This window comes from Mesocricetus auratus, unplaced genomic scaffold (genome assembly GCF_017639785.1).
Source record: "Mesocricetus auratus isolate SY011 unplaced genomic scaffold, BCM_Maur_2.0 Super-Scaffold_4256, whole genome shotgun sequence".
Classification (NCBI taxonomy): domain Eukaryota; kingdom Metazoa; phylum Chordata; class Mammalia; order Rodentia; family Cricetidae; genus Mesocricetus; species Mesocricetus auratus.
In genome coordinates, this window is record NW_024429182.1 from 7277112 (window position 1) to 7302912 (window position 25801).

At 37.2% G+C, this 25801-nt stretch overlaps 1 protein-coding gene across 1 annotated transcript in view; it reads right to left on the minus strand.

Annotated features, from left to right (window-relative positions):
* Shoc2 (SHOC2 leucine rich repeat scaffold protein) overlaps positions 1-25801 on the minus strand; it is a 69898-nt gene that overhangs the window by 23632 nt on the left and 20465 nt on the right. The window contains 4 exon segments of the mRNA XM_040742823.1: positions 2590-2727; positions 16498-16954; positions 16957-17127; positions 17129-17438. Of these exon segments, the coding sequence (XP_040598757.1) occupies positions 2590-2727; positions 16498-16954; positions 16957-17127; positions 17129-17203 (841 nt within the window). The 5' untranslated portion in view covers positions 17204-17438.

Below are 25801 nucleotides of genomic sequence, written 5' to 3' on the forward strand. Positions count from 1 at the left end.
TAGGAGGCCAGAAAAAGGCATTGGATCCCTGGAACTGGAGTTACAGAGGGTTGTGAGTTGTCATGTGGGTGCTGGGATCAAACTGGGGTCTTCTAGAAGAACAATCAATCATCCTGTCCACTAAGCTGTCTTCCAGTCCCAAGCTATGCCACTTTCATATAAACTTCGAAATAATGAAGAGGAACATTCCCAACTTACTTTATGTGACCAGCATTACTAGACCAAACCCAAACACACACACACACACACACACACACACACACACACACACACACACACACACACACTTTATAATGCGCCTTTTTTCATTATCTCACTTTGGTAAACAATTCTGGTTTTATTATCCTCATTATCTGCTTTTTATGTTTTCTTAACATTTCACTCATGAAGTAACCAACCTCTGTCGACAGGTCTCATTAATTCCCTAGAAAGAAACGCCTGTGGTGTGAGGATACAGTTGAGTGGATGATGTACTTACTAAGCAGGGATGAAGACCCATGTTCAGACCTCCGTGCTGGCCTGTCTGAGTTTTAATCAAGCTCATGAGGATGTGAAATTGTATTTTATTAGTTAATTTCTTCTACTGAACTACCTGTCTCTTCCCAGAATTTTTCTCTTTTGCTGCTTTTAAACTTCACTTATTTTATATTATTTCTATCTTTCTGTTTTTAGTTCTGGGGTATTTCTTTGACTTTGGTTTATAGGTCATTATTCTGGTCTTTGTGTTTATTATTTAGCATTTTCCAACTAACTTAATTTGGTAAACACATCTTTTCATTTGTATATACCTGTGTGTTAGGAGGCGAGTGTACCAGCACATGGGCCTTTAGAGGCTAGAGTGCAATGTCTGGTATCTTTGTTACTCTCCATGTTATTTCTGGAAGTCTCTCATGAACCTGAAGCTCACTAGTTGGCTAGACCCACCGGCTGCTGGTGAGATCCTGGGATCCCCATTACTCCATTTCCTCAGCACTGGGATTACAGGGGTTCGCCACCATGTTCAGCTTTTTATGTGGATGCTCAGAATCTGAACTCAGATCAAGACTGTATAGCACATTAGTCACTAGGTCATTTCCCCAGTTTCTTGGCAGACATTCCTAAGAACTGTGGTTTTGATTCTTTTTAGTATCAGTCTGAACATAATCATCTGAGATCATTTCTTTGTCCAGCCCATAAAAAAAAGCAGAAAATAATTCTCATGGTTTCTAATACCTTGAATTATCCATCTGTTCTTTTTATGTTTTAACTTTAACAGAGCACTCCTGATAACTTGTTACATGATACACATGAGTTTGCCCTTCCAGTTTAAAGAAAGACTACTTAATTTGTTGCCAGTACAAATACTAATATGACAGAAAGAGCCATAGACCAAAAACTAGAAAGGCATAAGTAGAATGGCAATTATAGTATCTAAGTCTCAGCCTGCTTTTCTGTAAATTGTTGACTTATATCACTGAAGATGCCTCCCACTGGCCAGAAACCTTGGTCAGGAGTCAAAATAAATAAAGATCATTAAATAAAGCTACTTCACCTAATGTTTGGTAACAACAGCCCCCTCTAACTTAAAACAAACAAAAAAAATCAAAACACCCAAACTGTAAACATCCCCCAGAATCACAGACCTAACAAAACAGGTTAATATTAGCAGTCTGGAAACAAACTCTGAACCAGAAATAATCAGATACTGGGAAGGATTTTGCCCCAAGAGAGCTTTCCCAAACAGAATATAAACCTGAACGACTAAGCTGCGTTTCTGGCAAGAGACAAAATCCAAGTGCTGCAGAGGCAGAACCCTTCAGGGATGTTCCTTGAACAGAGTAAGCCAGTTATGAGCTGGTCCTCTAAGAAGACACCAACAAAAACCTATAAAAAGCCCTCATGCACTGAACACATTATTAGCATGGCTCTTGTAGACAGCTGACAGCAGCAAACAAGATTACTAAGAAAGACAGAATCATCATAACCTAAACTGTTTTATTACCATCATTTCTGAAATAACTCCAAATTTTATAAATCAAATACAGATGATATTTTTCTAAATATCAAAGAAGTTACAAAAATACTCTTTTTGGCGTGTATATATTTCTAGGCAACTGGAAAAACAAGACAACACAAGTATAGAATATTATCATAGCTCAATTCAACTGTTTGCAGTTTGGCAAAATCTTCAGGATATATTTTAACCATCTACAAAACATCTCTTACAAACTCAACATTATAAACGAACAACTTTTAAGTTATATTATTATGTTTTAAAAACTACACAACAATGCTTTTATTTTGCAACATATTACTTTGACAAAGAAGAGATCACACTGATATAACAGCATGTGACAAGATAAACGAAGCAGAAATCCCTCCATTCTGTAGTAAGTGTACACTGTTTTATTTTCTTTACAATCCCAAATGAATTCATTTCCTTAAGATCTTTTTTTTTTTCAAGAAATGGAAAAATGACTTAAAATACTATTCTAAAAGTTTTACTACTACTTTGATAATTTTGAATATGTATTATGAAAATGGATCATAAATAGTCCTTCCCATAATCATGTAGCTATAGATAACAGTATCTTGCTTCTCCCCTCATACCTATTGTATCTGGGAGGTCTAGTAGTTCATTGTGCTGCAAGTCAAGGTTGGTTATCTGTGTGCAGTTTCCAATCTCCTTTGGAAGGTGTTCAAGTTGATTGTGAGCTACATCCAGGGTAATGAGGTTACATAATTCACCTGTAAATTAATCAACATAATAATAAGTATTAAAGAACATATCAGGTTATACTTGTAAGCATGGGAGTACACTTATGATTCCTAAGTCCAACTTCTACTTTAAAATGGCAAATAATCTACTGAAGACACTCATATTGTGGAAAGAAATTTCAGCTCAAGCAAAGACTCTCACACTATTACTTCAAAGCTGATAGCCAGTGAAATTGAATGATGCTTATAAACCAATTCTTGATTCTGTCTTTTGGTACTAGGAATTGAACTCAAGGCCTCACACATACTAAGCACGGACTCTGTCACTGAACTACATACAAACTACTCTCCCCCTCTCATCATGTGTTGTACATTCCTTCTAAATAGGCATTTTGATCACAAATGCTAATATATTCTAAGACTTTTAAAAACCGACTAATTTTATTAGCCAAATTCAGCACATGGTATTACAGACATTTTCTACCTCAATATATGTATACTTTCAAAATGCATGTTCTGGTGCTATGCAAATGACTACATTAATATTTGAAGTAAAAATTCCTTCTCAATTTAATAGAAAATGAGGTATATTTCCCTTACCCAATCAAGGTTAGAAGAAGTACAAAGACAATTCAGATATTTCTTAGTATTATCTTTTTCTATTTGTAGTTATCTGTAGAACAGTACTCATGGAAGCATTATTCATCATAGTCAAAAAGTGAGTACAACCTCAAAAGTCCGAAGTCAATGAATAAACAAAATATTGTATGTATTAACAATAAATATTTTATAGCTTTATAAAGGAATGGAATTCTGATACATGCTAAAACTAGATAACCTTGAAAAATATGCTAAGTGAAATTAGCCAGACACAAGAGGGTAATACGTTATATGATCCCATTTATATAAGGTACTTAGAATAGCATTTATAGACAAAGTACAGTGGGTATTGGGTTCTGCAGAGGATGGGGAGTAGCAGTTTAATGGGCACACAATGTTGTTCTCAGATTATGAAAAAGATCTGTAGCTGGATAATGATGATAGTTGGACAATATGAACACACTTAATATCACTAGACCTCAAAATAAATTCTATGCCACATCTACTTTGTAACAAAACAAACAAACAAACAAACATGGTCAACCTAAAAGCCAATGCTGAGTTTATTTTTACATTGGCTAAGAGAAAAAAATCTCAGGGCTATCTTCACCTTCGGGTCAGAAAGGACCTAGGCAAGTCTAATAAAAATGTGTATACATCAACCAATAAAAGAATATACATAATAAAATTAAAACAGAATAAAGACAAGTCAACATATGTAAACACTGGTTGTTCAGGAAAAAAACAATATTTGATAATACTTACAAGACTTAAAATGATAAAAAAGAGAAAAAGAAAACACATACTACAAATATCAGCAATGAAACAAGCGAGTACATTCTACAAGCTTCCTTTTCATTTTTGATTTTGAAGCAAGACTTTCTCTGTAACCCAAGCTGGCCTTAAACTTGTCACTCTATGATTCCAGCCTCCAAAGCGGTGGGATTATGACAATGTACCTCCATACTCGGCCCAATTCTTACAGTTCTATTGTTATTGTTATTGTTATTGTTTTTGATGATGGGACAAGTTCTTCCTATATACACCTAGCTAGATCAGAACTCACTAGATAGATCAAGGCTAGTCTTAACTTGTAACAATCCCCTTGCCCTTGCCTCCCAGGTGCTAGGATTAAGCCTGTTTTACCATCTTTAAAATAAGTACTATTTAGCAACTTTATAACCATGGATCATAAGATCAAAAACTTAGGCTATATAAACAATTCCCTAAAAAAAAAAATACACACACACTACCACCAAAACTCAACAAGTAGGAACCCTCAATGATTCTCTTAACCACTAGACAAATTTTATGTGTAACTGAAAAGTTTTCTCTTCAAAAATTGAAGGCACCAATGGTTTCTCTGGAGACTCATACCAGATGCTTAAGCGAGAATTAAGTAATGTAGTCTGTCACAAGATGGAACTATTTCCAAACTCATTTTATTAGGCTAGCATTACCTTGATACCAAAAACAGTCAAAAAGACAACCCACAGATCAATGGCCAATTCCCTCTTTATATAATACGATGCCATACACACATACGTACATACATACATACGAACGAGACATAGAGACGTAATGTAAGAATTCATCAATTCCAGACATACAATGCTAGTTCTGTGCTTGAAAAATTAACCAATTGTAATTCACTGCATCAACAGTTCTAAGAGAGAAAAATAATCTGCTGAGTGATATAAGTATTTTATAAACTAAAAATACTTTTAATGTTAAAAATCCTAATAAGGAAGAGAGAAGAAATTTACATATGTATTTAATTCTGATTTTTATTCTCACACGTAAAAACTTGAAGTCAACACTCCTGTCCTCACAATACTAATGAAAAGACAGTGGACAGACAACTCCTGTCACGTTTTTCAAAAACTTGAGGACAAAGGGCAAATTCATGAGCTAAAAACTACAGAGAAATGTGAATTCAGAGATTTAGTTTACCAGAAGTAACAGCTAGAGCTTAGAAGAACAGTTCAAAGGTAACTGCTGCTTTACACACTGTGGGATGCAGGAGAGATAACTGGAGAGACAGCAAGAATGGAACCTCCCCCAAAAGGAAGGGGTGTGTGTGTGTGTGTGTGTGTGTGTGTGTGTGTGTGTGTGTGTGTGTGTGTGTGTGTGTGTGTGTCTCTCGTCGTCATGCAGGACCGCAGAGCAAAGACAGCAGGAAAACTATTAATCTCACCGTAGACACAAACAGTCTGCAGGGCTAAGTCTGCACTAGCACCCGCCCTGCTTGTACTGGTGCACTGGGCAAACGTCCTTCAGATGAGTCTTTCAATAAAGACCATGTGCTATCTCAGTGTTCCCTTTATGTGCCTGTACTAACACACAAAATTGTGAAGATTATACCAAAGGATGACATTAGAACTCTCTCACTCCCTCTCTCAACAGAATCTGTCATTTGTAATGAAATTCTCATTCTGTCAACACCACTAGTTCTAATACATGAAAAAAAAAAAAAAAAAAACAGATTGAGTAGTATCTATACTAAAGGCAGATGCACTTAGCTATGTGATTTCTATATCCTTCGAGTTATTAACAGCTTGGTAAAATAAATAGTCAATATTAGTTCATTTGACTTAATTAGGTGTTAGAAAGCTAAGGCTTCTTTGCATGAGAAATGTCTGTAACCAGAATATGATTGTTTCTGATGCCCAGAATTATGCATGAACCTTTTTTGTAATAACTGAAAGATTCTGAGTAGCCCCTGCTTTAAGGAAATATGATAATGCAACCAAAGCAAATGAACTTTATTTTTCTAACATGGTAGGAATTATTTGAATTCTAACACCCCAAACTGTAGTTCCTGTGTATCCTAGTTTACTTGTTTCCTTTGTAGTCATTTATTTACATCTTAGTGTTTTTGCAGCACCAAAAGAATGTTATATAGCAAACTTTTAAAATAACTTCTGTTGATTATATATAACATAAAATAGATTTGATTGAACAGCTTATCTTCTACTTTAAATTTATGGAAAGAAATATAATGTCAATGTTTTAAAGAATTAAAAAATGTCTTGAAAGAAAAGGAAAAAGCTACCTACAGAAAAACAAAAGTAAAACATTAGATTTTTTTTTCAGAAACCATGCAAAGACAGCAGTGGAGTGAAGTATAATAAACACAGGCAAACAGGGGAATCATCAACCTAGAAGGCCTGTTACCAACAAAACTACCCTTCCTTCCAGAGTATGGGAGAAACAAAGGCTTACAGGACTAACAAAAATTGAGGGTGCCTTACCCACCAGAACAGATGTACAAGAAATACTAAAATAAATTCAGGAAAATAACACATACAGAAACCTAACAAGATTATGAGAAATGGAAATGTTTTAAGGCAAAGTCACAGAAGAAATGGGCCGTATTTGTCAGAAGGCATCTAAAGTACAGTGCTCACTGGAAATACACTAATAGTCATCTAAAGAACTAAAACTCTACAGCAAGCAAGCAACGCCCCTCAATAGGGAAAGCCAGGGAGTCTGACCCAGTGATGCACCTGCAGTCCCAGCACTTACAAAGGAAAACGGTGGAAACAGTTGACCTGACCTAGTGAGAGCATGGAGAAACCTAAGGCTAACATTAACCAAGAGAAAACCGGGTCAGCTAGAGTAACTTCAGACAAACAAAACGATCACAGCTATAGGAAAGTACTACACAATAGTAAATGAATGGGTCTATTTTTCATTATTTTAGGAGTGTTTCAGTCCCTTTACCCAGCAATAATCACAATATCCATCCTAGCAGTGGTGAATGGTTCTCGACCTGAGCATCGTGCTCTCCCTTCTCAACTACTTACTGTCCCTCTTCCCCACCCCCTTCACAAACAGCACAGGCACCAGTCTTGAAAACCCTCCTTCTTCCTGATCCTTCCCTTCCCAGCCTCCCTCCCCACTTCGTTCTCCCTGGGGACCACGGCAACACACACCTACGTTCCTTCACAGCATCACCTGAACTGAAAGAAAAACTAACTTTGGATCCTAACTCTTCACATCAGAAAAAAACTTTTGGCATTTCATCCTTGCGCCGCTGGCCTGGCCTCAGTCTTCCAAGCCCTGGGATTGTAGGCATGAACCACAGCTCTTGGCTCATTTTCCAACAGTACATGCCTACAGCTCTTCAGCTCTAACTAAAATACGCTTCCACTGACATAAAGGAAGGTGCACAGCAAACTTGAAAGGGATCAGGAAACTAAATGCACCAAGTTAGAATCAAGGAACATGGCTAACTTTGGAGCAGCTGCGATTCAATAGAGGCAATTACAACTTGGCAATCTTTCTCAAATTCAGCACTATGACATTCTAGACTAGATTACTCTTTGTTGTAGAAGTCACTACTGTACATAAAACAGCACCCCTGACCTTTACCCAGTCATCTCCCTGTGAGCTCTCACAATGGGGATGACACCCAGGATGAGCAGACTGGCTCTCCGTTCATCCAAAGCTCCCTCGTTTGCTCTGTACCCCAGCAGCTCACCCTGTCACTGGACAGTGCCCGCACCAATGGTCACCTCACCCATTCCCTAAGGAAGCAGCTCACCCTGTCACTGGACAGTGTCCACACCAATGAATGGTCACCTCACCCATTCCCTTAAGGAAGGGCATTCCAGATGCTTCATACTTTTAGCAGTAATAAAGGTGCTAATTAAAACATTAATTTATAAGTTTTCATGTAAACAAACATTTTAACCCATTTTGGTACTTACCTAAAAGCAGGCATGGTTAAATATATTATTGTGGTGCTATCATTTAACTTTTTAGACAGGGACAACTGTCATCTAAAATGGTTGAACCATTTTGTATTCCTAATAGTAATGGGTAAAAATCCTCATCTAAATTAGAGATTATCAGTAGTTTTGATTTTAGACATTCTGATGTGTGTAGAGGTTGTATTTTGGAAGAGGATCTCACAGGCTAATAAGGTGGCTATAGGGGGGCAGTAAAACCAAGTGGTTGACAGTGTTTCTTCTCAAAGAGCTTAAACATCTATTGTGGAAAATTATGATCTACACACACACCAAAAAAAAAAAACCACAGCATTATGAACAAATAAAAAGTTCACAATAGGACGCACATATAACATAGACATCATTATGGGTAAAGAGAAAAGCAAGTCTAGCTGAGTGCACTGTAAAAGGCAGGTTTGAATATATAAAATGAGCAAAATCTACCCAGATATCATAAAAAAATAACATGAAGTGGTACAAATAAAAGAAATGGGGAGGGGACACAAGCTCAGCAATTTTATTGCAAAAAGCAAGTCCAGAAATTTACCAAAATCAGTATTAATATACAACAGCATTACTTGTATGAAGTGCTATTTAAAAACCACTGAAAAACAAATGGATGAAATGTTGGTATTTTCATACTGTCAGTCAAGTAGGAATGCAAATATGCATGCTCTAACTTTTACAACATAGGAAAAAAATTGCCATGGAGAAGAGGTCAGACACACAAAAAGCATATATACAGTATGACTTCATTAGTATACAATTAGTGTATTGTTGTACAAGCACAAATGCTGTTACCTTAATGGGCACAGCAGCTAGAGGTAATGACAGGGACGGGAGTCAATGGTTGGTACAGGTGCTCTGTTTAACTGACCTGCTGAGTACATGGTTTGCAAACATTCACTCCACTGTATGTTAATGGCAGGTGCAATCTTCTGTAAATATTATTCAACAGAAAGATAAATAAAAGCATGACCTCCATTCTTTGCTTTGAACACTGAATCTAAACCATAACAGAAAAAATGTTGCATAAATGTATAACCTTCAACATACTTTAGTGAAAAAACATTTTGTTCTACTCAAGTTCTCCATGGTAAAAAACAATTGTTTCAATTTTTTAAATGTTTTATCTTGTCTCTAGAGAAAAATTACAAAATGTTTTCTATACTCTCTGACCATGATATCATTCTATAACCAGACAATAAAATATGCTAGACGTATCTCTTCCCAAAGGTGATAACTGCTTGGTGACAGTTTATGATACAGAAAGACAGTGTTCCACACCCAGACAACAGCAATGTGACTTCTGCAGTCCAAAGGTAAGCCAACTGGGATGTAAACTCATGTTCATCAAGCAGAAAAGCAAAGTGAGGGGAAGAAATGTCCTTCTTCCCTCCCTGTAGAAACTTCAGCGACTAAAGGCTTAAAAATTAAATTCCTGAAAACTATCTGGCACACACCTAGACTTCCCATTTTTATGAATACTCTTTGATTAAATATGATACACATACACATATACACACACTTTACATATGACTATTCAGGTGACAAGCTCAATGGCTATTGTACAATCACACGCATTTGTAAAATCTAACTGAAGATAGGTTATTACTAACTGAGCATTAATTCAGACAAAAGACTATGCATTCTCTTTCTGAGAGACACACTGGACAATGAACACACTACAATAGATCAAATGGGTGTTTTCATGAAACTGGAAATTAGTTAAGACTATATATAAGGGACTGAGGTGAGTTAAAGAGGATCTGTACACCAAATTGGCCTTTTATTGCCTACTTAAAAAATTTCAACACTGTCATTCTTCTGGATCTTCAAGGTCATTCATGGTAAAGATTCCTTCAGGTTTGTTCATTTTTGAGACAGGAGCTTTCTATGCAGTCCAGGTGGGCCTCAAACCCTTAAGCCCAGGGTCTCCTCCTAAGTGTTGGAATTGCATGCATGTCTTTAATGTCATGACTCCACTAACTTGTTTTTTAAAACCTAGGCTTTAGTTCCGAAAGCCTATCTTCTCAAACTAGACAGAGCCAAACAGTACTGTAAAGAGAGGCAGTAAGGGAATCAGCACAGAAAGAAAGAACTCAACCCCTACAAGCAGAGAACATTAAGAAGAAGACTTCCTAGATTACAGCCAGTATGGCTCATACTTACTTCTAGTAATTGTTGTAATACTTAATTTACTTAATACTTGATTAATTCATGCACTGTTTTTGAGTGGACTGAACCAAGCAACTTGCAAAGTATGCTACAAATGATGACATCTGTGACTATGTATGTATAAGAGGAGAATTTTGAGGAGCCTGAAAAAGAAACAATAGTTTGAAAGCAAAATGAGCACATCAGACTTCTTACAGCTGCCAACTATGGCATCATTTAGAACTTCAGCCTGCCAAGCAAGAAGATTGGAAAACAGAGTATCAAAAGATTGTACAGCAGAAGAGTAAAAATCACAGCACAAGACTAAGGATGATTATTCGGCTTTTAAGGACATAACCAAACAAATTCAAGAGCTAAATCCAAGTCTCTGCAAGGTTAAACAACTTCAAGAAAGGTTAACTGTGGAACAAAACAAGCTTTCAACACTCATGAGAGGGTTATAAGAGAATTCATCCAAACCATCATACATAATCCATTCAAACAATTACTACAAGCATGATCACAATGGCTATAATGAACTAGAAAATAAACCCAGTATATAGGACAATGGATCCTCGGCAGTAGACAAGAGCAAACATGACCATGTTCTCCAAGATCAAGGAAAAGTGTATGAGCCTTCTGGTTGACAAGTTACTGCCCAGGAGTAAGTTACAAGTTACAAAACAAGCAGGAAAGGGATAGAGTTGAGACAAGGGAAGTTCCTACAAGTTGTTTTAAGGCAGAATCTGAGAGACAACTGTGCAGCAGTAACATTCATACAACCTGAAAGGAAGTCCCACCTAGAATTTGCCTAATTACCATATAGAAAGCAACTGAAGAATGGTCTGGCAAAGAGCCAATAAAAAGCAACCCAACAATTCCCAATCCTAGTGGCACAAGGCTGGAACAGTCTGAATTCCTGCCATTTAGAAATGCCTCATATGATAATCTATCAGGAAGAGTCCTAAGAGAAGCATATTGGGGATAACTTAGATATAAACAAGAGGCAGTTAGCAACACTATGACCAAAGCCTATAAGGAAAGCACAAAGGAATCAAACTGACTCCAAAGTAACTGAACTGTATGCCAAAATACACTCAGCATTAGTCAAAATAACAAAATCTAGACCCAACAATGCTCTGACATCCAATGAAAATGCAACCAAGCGTCCAGATACAGAAAGTATGACCTCTAAGGAAAAGAAAAAAAAGGCAAGAGATAACAGAACCGTGAAACAACAATACTGAAAAGACTACTAAAAATGAGCTCCACAAGAAAAAATGAGCCTCACAAGACAAAAAGAAGATATGGAACAAAAATAACACCCAAATGTAATGCACAGAATAAAACAGAGAAAGGGTTTTTAATAAATATTGAATTAATTAAATGATTGCTAGAGACAGGAGGCCATTTAGTCTGAGGATTCGCACAAACAGGATCGACCTTTTGTTCTGAGGATTCAGTAGAGGTAAGAACTAATGGCTGGCTGCTCGCCATCTCTGAACTCTCAGCATTTACCCCTGTATCTGATTCTGGGTTTTTATTATTAAGACCAATTAGAATTTGAGCTACACACCTATGGCCTCTTTATTTTCAAAGAAGTTACTTAGTAATACTTATGGCTTCTCTTTATTGATTTCTTTTTTCCTGTAAAATTACTTACTGGCATTTGTTTAAAAAAATACAAAACACTCAAATAAGATTTTTAAATAAATAATGGCTGGATCTGTTGCTCCTGACAAAACTAAGAGATTTTTTAAAATTGGGGGGGGATTAAGGCTTACTACTTAAGGTAATATTGAAAAGGTAACTGAATGTTAAAAGATACTAAGATACTAAAAATACAAATGACTTACTTATAAATGTATTAGAATACTAACCTGAAGTATAAAGTACCAAAATAGATTTTAAAAAGTAAATACTTCAGTAAATTCAACTTTAGTCATATAGTGAAGGCTTAAGACTTAGCATCTAAAAAATTCAAAGAAAAAATTACACATCAGAAACAGATAAATATTAAGTTCAGTCAATTTTTTAAAGGCTACTGATCCTGTTTGTTTTGTATTATGTATGAACAAGTGATTATATATTAATTACACATTGGTTACATACCACTTGACTTGGATAAACTGTAACCCTGTCAAGTGCTATGATTCGACTTTTGTTTTCAATAAGTGTTATGTCAAACAGGTTAAATAATGTTACTGACTTTATTTTCTTCTCGCATAGCCTGTGAAGGCTGTTGTTTTGCTTTGTTTTGTTTCAGGGGAATGGAGGCCAGAAGACTACTTTGGGTGTCCTTTCTCCTCCGGAGCCACCCACCTTGCTGTCTGTAGACAGGGTCTAGCCCGGGACCAGAGGTTCACTTGTCAGGCTGGGTACTTCCCCCTGGCCCTCCGCAGCACTGACGCCACACACCAGCGCACCATGCTTCCTACGTGAGCACTGATGACATCTCCCCCGCCCTGGGAGAAAGAAATGATCGTGCTCTTCAAAAGACATACTCTTTAACAAGTACATCATTCCACTAGCAAAAAAAGTCCTTCTGATAATCAATATATGACATTGTATACTATATAAACATGTAATATTTTACTGAATACAGAAAAATAACTTCTGTAAATATTCTAACTCAGCTGTTTTGATAGAGAATATTTTTGAAAATTGTAATTTAATAAATTACTGTAAAAATTTCTAAACCAGACATATTCAATGAGAGAAAAGAATTCACAAGACAAAGATGGGGTTTATCTCTGGTTTCAAAGCATAATAATCACAGCCTTCCTAGAAAAATTAAATTCTGTAAAACTTCACTGTCCAGAGCTCCTGAACTAACCTAACCATGACTTCTACCTCCAGTAAGAGACTGCTCAAAACCATGTCTCTAACTGGGAACTCAAGGGAATAATTATTTCCTATTTCTCCCTAGAAACAGAAGTTCTTGACTGCTTTCTGTATAACAGAGAGCCCATTTCAAGAGTAAAAACGAGGAAGTGTCAGGTCCAGAAGAACAGGACGAGAGGCTAACTACAGTGCCTGTTAGCATACTCAAGGGAATGCTGGCCTTCAGCTGCAGTACCTGCCTGTGGCTCCCCTCAGCTCTTAGCACCTCGACCAAACACACACTTGCCCTCTCTAGCTTTCCACTCCTATGTAACATTCTACTTCGGCTGGGTTTTGAGACAGGGACCACTATATGGCCCAGGCTGGCCTCAACCTCCAACGGGCAAGGCCTCCTAACTGCTGAGCATACAGATGTGCAGCCCCACGCCCAGAAAAATGCATTTCTTCAGCCCCAGGTGTTTGATAGCAATGCTATGGAAGCAAATCCTAAGAAAGAAAACTTGTGAATTAATTAAACTTTGGGCCATGTATAACACAAACACTAAACAATGAGGACACGGTGAAGAGTTTTACATTTATAGGGAAAAATCAGCATTTCTTTTTCCAATAGCCTAAACTTCTGGGGACAAGGAACCATATGCACCAAATTGAACCCTGACTGAAGCCTATACTAAAGCAAGTCACTCAACAGCTACTCTCCTGTAGGAGACACGGAATGAAGCATTTCCGCACACTCATTTATTGAGACTATTTTAATAACTCAGGAATGAGTCATACTGTGTATGCACATTACTTCTTAAAATATTAATATATTGGATTTTCTAAATATACTTTTTAATTAATTTTCTTTATTATGGTATTTTAGTTTCATTGGTGTACCTTTGGATTCTGACTGCTCTTATCCTCATGTCCTTACCAACCTGTCCATCCTCCCCTCCCCACAAATCTCCTCTTGCAGTCTTGCCTATTCACTTTGTTCTGTGACCTACAAAGATTAACCAGGGCTAGCTGTGTGACCATGGGCTTGGAGCTGTATGCTAAGAATATGTGTTGCTTTTACTGGTTGATGAATAAAGCTGCTTTGGCCAATGGCAGGGCAGAATATAGCTAGGCAAGAAAGCCAAGCAGAGATACAGGGAGAAAGAAGGCATTTGGGGTTGGGGGGTGAAGATGGCAGCAGCTGCTGGAGGAAAAAGACATCCAAGCATCACCAGAAAGTCACGGACCACATGGCAATACACAAATCAACAGAAATAGGTTAATTTATAAGAGTAAGAGCTAGCCAGTGACAATTCTGAGTCATCAGTCAAACATTTGTAACTAACAAGTGTCTGAGTGCTGATTCAGGAACTGGCGAGCAGGAGAGACGCTGCAGTGACAGAGCTGTCCACTGGAGCCTGGCGGTGCAGCAGAGAGTACACAACAAAGAGAGTGATTCCTCCCTTCCCAGAATCTACTGGAGCCAGGCAAACTCAGCTGCTCCCTTGACTAATTGTTGGCAGTACTGGTCTTGTGTGGGCCCGGTGGAGGAAACAGCAGTTGATGTGGGTTACAATAGCTGTATCCAATGGAGGGAATGGCTTTTTGTAGCCCTTGACCCTATCTTCTGGTTCTTACGGACTTCCTGTCCCACTTCTGAGATGTTTGCTGAGCCTAAAGCGATTTGTTTAGGGTTGGGTCCACATAAGTGGTTGATTTTCTACATCCTGGGCAATCATGAGTCTCTGTGGGCTCCTGTGGTAGTTTCAGTAAGAATGGCCCCCATGGTCTTAAATACTCAGTCACCAGGGAGTAGCACTAATTGAAAGGAGTAGGAGGTGTGGCTTTGTTGGAGGAGTGAAGCCCATGCCAAGCCCAGAGTCTCTCTCTTCCTGCTGCCTTAGGGTCCAGAAAGACTCTGAGCTTCTACATCTGCCTGCATGAGGACGGTGAACCATCCTCTGACACTGTAAGCCAGCCCCAACTAAATGCTTATAAGACATTGTGGTCATAGTGTCTCTGCACAGCAATGGAACACTGACAAAGACAACATCAATGCTCATCGTAAGAAAACACTTCTCTGATTAGGACTAGAAGCCGCTTAAAACAAATATTAATTTTTAGGTCTGTAGAGTCAAATATAATAGAACATATTTGAATTTTAACTAATATTTTTAAAGTTAAACATAGAACACTGTATCCCTGAGAGCTGCAGAACCTAAAAGTCAAGAAGTTTCCTGTATCATCTATTACAAAACAATTCTTCAGTCAACAAAATATTGAACTCATCTTGAATTATTCAGACTGCCTATAACAAAATGAAAAACTTCTCTTAAGTTCGCAAATCCATTTTTTAGTTTGATATTTTAAAAATCTTATCAAATGCCGGGCACTGGTGGTGCACGCCTTTAATCCCAGCACACGGGAGGCAGAGGCAGGCGGATCTCTGTGAGTTTGAGGCCAGCCTGGTCTACAGAGCAAGTTCCAGGACAGCCTCCAAAACAATACAGAGAAACCCTATCTCGGGACAAAACAAAACAACAACAACAACAACAAAAAAAAACACTTATCCCTATCTTGGGAAAACAAACAAACAAACAAAAAAACACTTATCAAATGTGCTCAAAATTTTATCTTTATAAATTTCTCAAAAATTGATAATGAATTAATATATTCCAAATGGTTCAGAAAATTATTCCATAACTAAAAAGATATTCCAAAATTTATTCCAAGAGGATCAAGCTGATGTCTTCTTATAAATCTATGTTCCTTTTTCCTCCTATACCACTCTTTTAAAGTTTTTCCTTTGTTTGATTATAACTTAGTTTATTATATAAGACTGGAATGAAATCTATCAAACTGCCAGGAGCAATGCACAAATTTATATTACAGGTCCCTCTCTTCTGCCTTTCTGTATTGGATTTTGTTTGTTTGTGACTCACTATGCTGCCCAGGAAGGGACCCAGACCTTGGGCTCCAGTAATCATCCTAGAATCCTGGCTGCTGCACACCACTGTGCCCAGCTGTTACACTTTGTTTTTAATCAACATATACGTACTTTCAAAAACGGGAGAAAAACCTATATTCCTATGGCAGTGTTCTTTCCTGAAACTGTAATGTGACAACTGTCTGTGGTAATCAGGTGAAAAGTGATACTGTTTCCTAATCTAACTTTTTTTTTCAGACAAAAAGAAAGTTAGATTAGGAAAGTTGAGGCAATATAGTCAATATAAAATAACTATAAAGATAATTAAAAAACGGGTGTTAAGGCAACAACTTAAAAATTAGGCAAACCTCTTTTCAATTCATTTTTCTGCAATGAAAAGCAGATTCAGTTGTCTAAGGAAGGTCTAATTATATCTGTTTTATAACCCACTTATGTCAATAAGAATATAGAGATATGTGTTTTCAGACAGTTGAGGAATCTCTACCATGGAGAGCACTAGACTAAGTCACAAACATTGCAGACAATGCAGGCCCTCACCGATTTCCGCGGGGAGCTGTTTGATTTTGTTCTCACGGATGCTGAGCGTGCTCAGCTTCGGCAGGTTTTTGATGTCCTTCTCCACAGCAGTGATGCGGTTAAAGCGAAGGTACAGGGTGGTGAGAGAGTCTAGTCTGTACACCACTGCAGGGATCTCTCTCAGTTTATTATGCCGTAAATCAAGCATCCGCAGCTTCTTCAAGTTATCCAGAGAGTCAGGCAAACTAGTGAGTGAGTTCTCACTGAGAGCCAGTGTCATGAGATTTACTAGACAGCCCACCTCTGCTGGAAGGGACTGCAATTTGTTACTGTATAAATAAAGTTCTGTTAGTTGAGTCAACTCTTTAATTGATGGTGGCAGTATATGTATAGACCTCTTGGATAAGTCCAAGCGCATTGAGTTCTCCTCCCGGCATTTGTTAAGCTCTTTAATTACCTCTGCATTGCTGGATTTTTTTTTCTGGTCCCAGGTGCTGGATTTGGCCGTTTGATCGTATTGTCGACTGAAAAGGCCACCCCGGGCTGGGCAGCACTGGAATCCTTCTTTCCATCTTTGGCATCTTTCCCTTTGGTTTTAGGTTCTTTTTCTTTGCTTTCTTTCCCAAAACCTCCAGAGGCTTTTGCCTCTTTTTTCTCTTTCCTTGGCAGATGGCACTTTGGGATCTTTCTCTTTAGAGTCTTTTTCTTTGCCTAAACTACTACTCATGGTGACTCAGGCTTAAACAAAACACTACATGAACTCCTTTTGTTTGCCAGCAATCCAGGTCAAAGATGAAGAGACAAAGATCCTATACAGTCAAAAGAGTGTTGGCATGAAGAAGCAATCAGCTTGGAGTTGCATCCATCTGTTACATGTTGGCTCTAAAAGCACTATGTCCATTCCTGATAACTTGTTCCAAATGGTAAAATGGCGTTGATCAATCAGTGATTCATTAAAATTCCTGAAATACAACACAGACAGCAATAAATTACCTTAGGTTATAACTTACATTATATAAAGTGTCTCCAAGCAGTCACTGGGGAGTATGTAAGTTTCCTTATGTCATATACATTATTCAAGTTCCCTCTCTCAGGAAACACCCCCTGCAAACTACAAAAGCTAGCAGAGCACATAAGATCTCCATCCACAGAACTTACATATGTTAAACGTACTTTAAAGTCCTTGGAATAGTGCTTGTACATAGAAAGCACTCAGTTATCAGCTATTGTGATTTGGCCTAACTCTGAGCTCTCAAAACTTTGTATCATAGTCAACTTGGATTCATTTTTTCTTAAACCTTTTTCTATGAGATTCTAACAGTATCTGAGTTCGAACCTGTTTAAGACTTTAAATCATTTCTTTCAATAACTACCTTTTGTACAAAATGAAGAAAGGTAACCTGCTTTTATGTTTTTCTTATACTCTAGTCACATTATATTACAAAATAAAATGCCTCAATCTGTAACAAGGAGAAAGGCTAGAAGGACAGGGGAAAGGAAGCACTCCACAGTAAAATGCATTCTTAGAGCTCCTCAGAGTGGGAACCAGTGGGTCTCTGTCTTTTGTGCCTTCTCTTGGACTCTTTTCCTTCTATTTGTTTGTTTTGTCCAATTCCAATGTGTTAGTTTTTGCTTTATCTTACATTTTATTATTATCCTTTAGAAGCCTGCTTGTTTTCTAATGAGAGACAGAAAGGGAGTAGCTCCAAATAGGAAGGGGAGGTGAAGAGACAATGGCAGGAATAGAGGGAGGGGAACCATAACTAACATATATTACGTGAGAAAAAATATCTATTTCCAAGAAAAGGAAAAATAACCCAGGTAGCCAAACAAAACAAAACAACCACTTAAAGCAAGTTGTCTTAAATAAAATCAAAAGGATCGTCTTGGACATCAGTTTTCTTTATACTGTAGCACTGAATGGAGTAGTTACAGGATACTGACACTTGTTCCTGGACATCATTAAAAATGCATCTTTAGAAGAGGACCAGCAGGAGAGGATGGAGGGTAAAGAGAGTGAATAGGATTGAAGAACATTACTTATCTATATGAGACTCTCATAATGAAATCATTACTTTCTACGATAAATAAAAGCTAATAAAAAGGGGGAATCTATCATTGGGCCCAATGTGGTGACTTACACCTGTTATGCCAGCACTAGAGAGGCCAAGGCAAGAGGACATGAGTTCAAAATCAGCCTGAACTACACAAGACAACAACAAAAACTTAGTCAGTATAAAAACTATAAAGACCATAATATTTTTTAAAAGCCAGTAGGTCATATGCACTCCCACAACACACACACACACACACACACACACACACCACACACACACCTTCCCACCCTCCCTCCCTCCATGGAGTAATTTCAACTACCTCAACTACAGAATAACCAAAATAAAGTACAGAACAAATAAAGTGAGGTTTGTAAAGGAAAAGGGTACATAGTTCAGGAGAAAGAGTTAAAATAAGCATATTAGTTTATTCTGATGCATGGAGATATTAAGGACTACCTTTGGAAAACAGTGACAAAAAAGTAATCTCCACTGAAAACAGGAGAAATATTCACCTCTGAATGATGATAGCATTAGACTATATAGTCCGAGTAATTTAAATTCCCACAACCAGATACTTGGGAAAAGTAAACAAAATCCAAATAAAGTAAAAAGAAATAGGCAAAAGAAACCCATGAAATCAAAACTAAAAAAAAATTAGACACTCAACTTTTAAAAATGTACAAAAGTGATAAGCATCTGTCAGCTCCGACAAAGGTAAAAACAGGCAAACGACGGATACCACTGAAGAGTTCATATTACAGGGACAACAGCCCTGAAGACAACTCTGTAACCATGTCAGCAACAGGTAAAAATGGAAATCACATGCAGAAAATCTCAAGACTAATCATATCTGAATAACTCTAAATTTAAAAGAAATTGAAAGCATAGTTTTAAGCTTTCTAAAAGAGGAAAACGTCAACCATAGATGTGCCAATGAATTATGAGAAACATCCAAATAAGAATATCAATTCAGGAGCATGCCATGATATCCCAAAGTTCAAAACATTCTACAAAATTTCCTCCAAGAAATAATCATCTGGGGGACAAAGTCCCCTATATCAAAGCTGTACAACTGAGTTAAAGCACAAGCAAGCAGACAGGTCAGTATCTCAATGAACAGCAATCCACAGATCTTCAAGAGCATGACTGAAGAGCAATTTACCTCTGACCACACTTGTTCTATGGAGTTGTGAAAGTCCTTGCAAGACAAAAAGGAATAGGGGAGGGGGAAGGAGAGGGAGCAGGATCACACATACAGAGCAAATATACTTTCTTATGCAAACACAGTTGTCTAACACTGAATGCAACCTCCAGAACTTCCTGTAAAATACTAAATGAGTCCACCTAAGTTCTAGAATAAACTAGAAACAAAAGTTATGCCAAAATTTAAGACATAATTTCATTTGCACTAGCTTGTAAGCTAAAATAAAATAAAACATTTGTGTATAAGTCAACCACAAGCACACAGAACTTGTATGCTTAAAACTACCCAACAGTGGCATAAGCACCAACGAACACGTTAAAACCCTGTCTCAAGCAGGGAGGAAGGTGAAGACTGAGGAGGCTGGCTGCTGGCCTCCGAAAGCACGCTGTGGCAAGTATGGCACTCGCACATGCATGTGTGTATGTGCTGGGACGTAACTCAGAGACAGACCAACACCTAGCATCTGTGCGCCCCAAGGTAGCACTAAATAAAAGGCAAGAAAACCCAACTAAACTCAGTACATTCAGCAATTTTTTCTTCATCTACAAACTTGGTTGTCTAGAAACTTTTCTCTTAGGATTATTTCCTTCTTTTATAAACCTCACACACAGTTTTAACTGTTCCACTGTAATTAATTTAGCAGTTATTAGTTTCAAATTAAAAGGTAAAAGAAGGGAGGGTGGCACTGCTCAATGGTAGAGAGGAACAGCTTAGCATTCATAAGGCCCTGGGTTCAATCCTCATACTGCAAAAAATGAAATAGGTATTTTAAAAAATACTTTACACAAAAATTAACTCAAAATGAACCAAAGGCCTAAATGTAAAAAAAAATAGCTGTAAAGCTTTTAGAAGAAAATTTAGAAAAAATGACTTAAGAGATGGGATTGGGCAGAGTCAAGAGATGACACCAACAAATAACATCCTAGCGAGAGAATACGCCAGTCAAGTTGCTCCCATGTGGCAAGCACTATGTAAGTACTGATGAAAAACTGCCCTGTTTCCTACATCCACGTGCTTACATTCATGTAGGGGGAGAAGTCATCAAAGACCTTTCCAGAACGAGAGAACACATAAGGGCACAAAGAGCCAAGAACACTAAGAAGAGTGAATTGATACATTATATAGCTAAGGATTTTTTTATTAAGCTGTAAGTCCTGAGGGTTTGTTACATTATGATACAAAATCATTTCCCTCAATTTCCCTGTGCTTCGTGTATTTTATCCCTTTCTCTTTCTCTTCATGAGTCCCAGCAAGGATATTTCAAATTCCTAAATCAAGCATTGATGTCCCATACAAAAACTATATAGTTCTTTTATACAAAACAAAATAAAACAAAACAAAAACAAAAACAAAAAAAAGCCTGGTTGCAGCTGTTGCAACTTACAGATGAAACTTTGATGGTGGCAAGTTTCACAAATTGTGGTTAACCTACTAAATGAATAACCCTGAAGCACAGTATTGAGAAAACTGCATGTTATCCATTAAACTGCCAAAACTGATTAAATTGTATCACCAACTTGGAAACATATCAACAACTGAAAATGACTGTTTTTAAAACCAAATACAGATATTAAATATTTATTTTAGACCCACTTTGGGAAATGCCTATTCTAAAAAAAACAAACAAAAAAAAAAAACCAACAGATATACCTACCTACCTCTAGTTCTCATTGTGACCTCTTCTTATCCCAATGCCCCCAAATTCTAAAGTCACTGTTGGAACATTCTTTTACAAAAACACTGGCTACTTTTTGGTTAATCTTTTTTGATGTCAGGGACCAAACCTAAAGGTTACACACATGCTAGAAACTCTACCATTGAACTATCTACATTTCCAGCCCCCAAAGTTCTTACAAACATCTATTAAAGTACACATCAAATATGAAATTAAAATGTTTTATATCTAGGCATCCTTCCTCTCCTTTACCTCCAAGCACATCTGTCCAAATATCGTAATGATACACATATTAAACATTCCCATTTGATTAAAGTGGAGCCATGTCTCAATTTTCAATTTTTATTCAAGATAATGCTTCTCTTTGTTGCTTCTACTAACATTAAACTGTGTTTTCTTCCCAGATAACCACGAGTATATTGTACAGGTGTAGTATAGTAAACCTTACTGAAAATACTTGGGACCAGTAGTGGTTTAAACTTCAGAAGTTTCTGAATTTTGGAAAATTTACACAAACTTTCCCATTTGAGCATCCCTGCTCAAAGCATCTATCTGGAATGGTGGCAATCTAGAGGCAAAGCCAGGCAGATAATTATAAATTCAAGCCCAGTCTGTTCTGCATAGCAAGTGATAAACAAAGCCTAAAATGCAATTTGGAGCATTAGAGAAGTGAAGATGATTAGGGATACTCAAATTCTATAAAGAAAAAGAAGAAAAAGGACTCACTTTTTGCTAGGTTAAAAAGTGAAAATAAAAAATTAATTAACAGAAAGTTACCAAAACTTCCTTGCTATGACTAAAAGAAGCTTAAGAAACTTCTGACTTCACCTTTTGCTCACAAACTGAAAAATTAGTGAGGGGAAAAGGTAAGAAAGTCAAAAATGGGAACACACTCCCTTCCCATTGGCCAAAACCAGAAACACACGAGGACCAAAGCAGTAGATGAGACAAACTCCTTTCAACTTCCAATAGCAAGACCCTCAAGCAATCAGATAGCTAAAGCAACCTCTTATGTAGAGGTAAAACCATTACTCTAAGCTCTGGTCATGTCAAGTAGAGCTGAATTCATTCTAGATTTCCTCATGCATTCTTTATTAACTAACCTTCAATAAAATGGCTGATTATATCTAGCAGTATTTATAACTGGCATCATTTATAATTTATAACCAAGTTCATATATATACATATACATAACTTGCTGGTCTACTAAAATGTAAAAATCATTTTGTTTTATATTAAAAGCTGTTATTATATGAGTCAAATCCTAAAATAGTTGATTAAGCTGGGCTTAGTGGCACAGGACTTTAACCCCAGCATGCATGTGGGAGGCAGAAGCAGGCAGATCTCAGTGAGTATGAGTACAAGGTCAGCCTGATGTACACAGTGATCCTAGGACAGCCAGAAGTACCTAGTAAGACCTTATCTTGACACACACCCCAAAGTAACTGATCAAGAAAAGAAGAAGGAAGGGTAGCAGGAAGGAAAATATGAACAAAGTACAATATTTGTGTGTGAAAATATTAGTGAAATTCATTTCTGTACACTAAAAAAATTAAAAAGAACAATAATCCATATATATTTCTCTTGTTACAAAAAGTGATCAATCATGTATCAACCTAATGCCAGAAAAAAAGTAAGATTATATAATACAAATCTATCAACCTTCCAACCATCTTCCTCCCTCATGAGCTGTTTACAATGTAGCTATGAGTAAACTGCTACACTGTATCTGGGGCTTACTAGAAAACATAAAATCGTTACTTTCATTGATTTTAAGTAAGGAAAGAAATAGACAAGCTACACCACTGTAACAACAGAGGAACTGGAAGTGTAATGAACAAGATGAGGGTCCAAGTTCAACAGGACTGGCAAGCTTGTACTGTTGGCCTCAGCCTGCTGAGCACAAGAGAAGCCATGACAGCACTACAGAATCTAAGTCAGTTTCCCATGACTGAGGAGAGTCAGGGAGGGCCTATGCATGCTGTGACTACAAATAAAGGTTGTCAAGTCTTGAAAAACTTGTTACACAAGTTTCATAATTTGAACTTCATCTTGCAGACACCATGATCTAAGAATATTCTAGGAGGATAACATGGGTAAATATGAAGAGAAAATATATTCCTAAAAGGAAAAGAGGGTATAATCAGAGGCAGACTTTAGATTTATATCTGATACAGTCCAAAACTGGTTTTATAAATCAGATGTTCTCCAAGCAGCACAACAATGAGAAAAAAAAATCATCCAATAATAAATTCTCAAATGAAATGTTCCATCAATGCTAATCGGTGATAACCATTTGGGGGTCTTAGCAATTCTAGGAATTAACCTAAGAATTTTAACCAAATGAGTATCTGTGGTAAGGAGTAGTATGTATGTTTAAAGAGTTTTCCAGGTAATTCTAGTGTAGGGCCACATTTGGAAATAGCCCATGCGAAACGTAATAAGGAAACAATCCAATTTCATTAATTCACTTAGGGTTGTACCAAGGTTTAAGGTATTTAGTGGACAGAATATGCACACGAGAGCTCTTTTGCATATTATATAAACTTCAAATGCCAGATAGATGAAGAACTGTTTATAATAATCACCTAGAACCCAATCCCATTTTCCCTATGAGCCTCAACTGTTTCTGAACGTCTTAAATTATAAAGGTGATGTATATATTCTGGAGAGAAACCACTTTACCTTGCAACTGGCAGTGACTGACAGCCATACTTCTGTACCAGTTTACACTTAGTGGAGATCTATGTGCACATTTTATTCTTCATTATTTTCTAGTGCTATGCTTGAGCATTTTCATGACAAATGTGTACCAGATGCATCATTGTTCTTCAGTTGTTATTGTGTCAAAACATTCACATGCTGATGTATAAAATAATTTTTATATTTCATTTATCAATTGATTAGGTTTATTAAACTATGAGGGTTATATTATAAAAACTTATAATATAAATGGGATGTTAAGTCTGATATTTTTTAAACCACTGCTTTAAAATAACCAAATGAAAATAGTAGAAGATGGCCGGGCGGTGGTGGCAAATGCCTTTAATCCCAGCACTCGGGAGGCAGAGGCAGGCAATCTCTGTGAGTTCGAGGCCAGGCTGGACCGACAGCCTCCAAAACAATACAGAGAAACCCTGTCTTGTAAAACCAAAAAAAAAAAAAAAAAAAAAAAAAAGTAGAAGATAGTAATGTTTTACAAGATGTTTTAGAACAAAAATCAAAAAAAGGATGAAAGAAACAGACCCAGAGTTATGTCTGGGCTGACAGATTAATGGCAGTAGAATAACTACTAGAAAAATGGAAGTCACTGCCTTCAGAGGACATCCACTGGTGAAATGTTCATGTTCCATGCCCATAGGCTGTCCTGATTAATCCAGTGGGAAACAAAATAACAAAATCCAAAACATCACCATGATAAAGACCCTCAATAGAACAGAATGAGAGGTAACACAAACATCACCATGATAAAGACCCTCAATAGAGCAGAATTAGAGGTAACACAAACATCACCATGATAAAGACCCTCAATAGAGCAGAATTAGAGGTAACACAAACATCACCATGATAAAGACCCTCAATCGAGCAAAATTAGAGGTAACACAACTCAGCAGATTAAAGACCCACAACCTGCACTATCCCATATAAACAAAAACTCCAAGAAATCCCATTAAAAAGCAGGAACAAAACACAGCTGATCACTACCCCATGCCTTTTCAATGTATTTACTACCTAGCATAAGAGAAGGAAATTAAAGGGATACAAATAGGAAGTCAAGTTATCCCTATTTGCAGATGATATGCTATTATATATAACAGTCCCAAATTCCTACCAGAAAACTTTTATAAATAATCAGCACTCACTGGGCATGCTGGTGTACACCTTTAATTCCTTTAATTCCAGCACTCTAGGAGGCAGAGACAAGCAAATTTCATGACTTTCAAGGCAGGTGGTCTACACAGTAAATTCCAAGACAGCCAGGGCTATATAGAGACCCTCTCACAAAACAAAGGAGATACTTTCAGCAAAGTCATAAAACAGGATATAATATTGTCCTAGAGAAGAGTTACTATTGTTGTGATCAAACACCAAAACCAAAAGCAACTTAAGGAGAAAACACTCCATTTACAATACTGTGAATACACCTAAGAAGGTGAAAGACCTCTTCAACATCTTCAAGAAAGAAACTGAGGAAGACACTAGAAGATGGAAACACCTCCTATGCTCATAAACATTGTAGAAATAACCATCCTAACAAAAGCCATTTACAAATTTAATACAAATCCAACAAAAAAATATGCATGACATTCTTCCCAAAGTAGAAAAAGAAATCCTAAAATATGCATAGTCATAAAAGACCTCAAAAAGCCAAAGCACAGAGTACAGAGA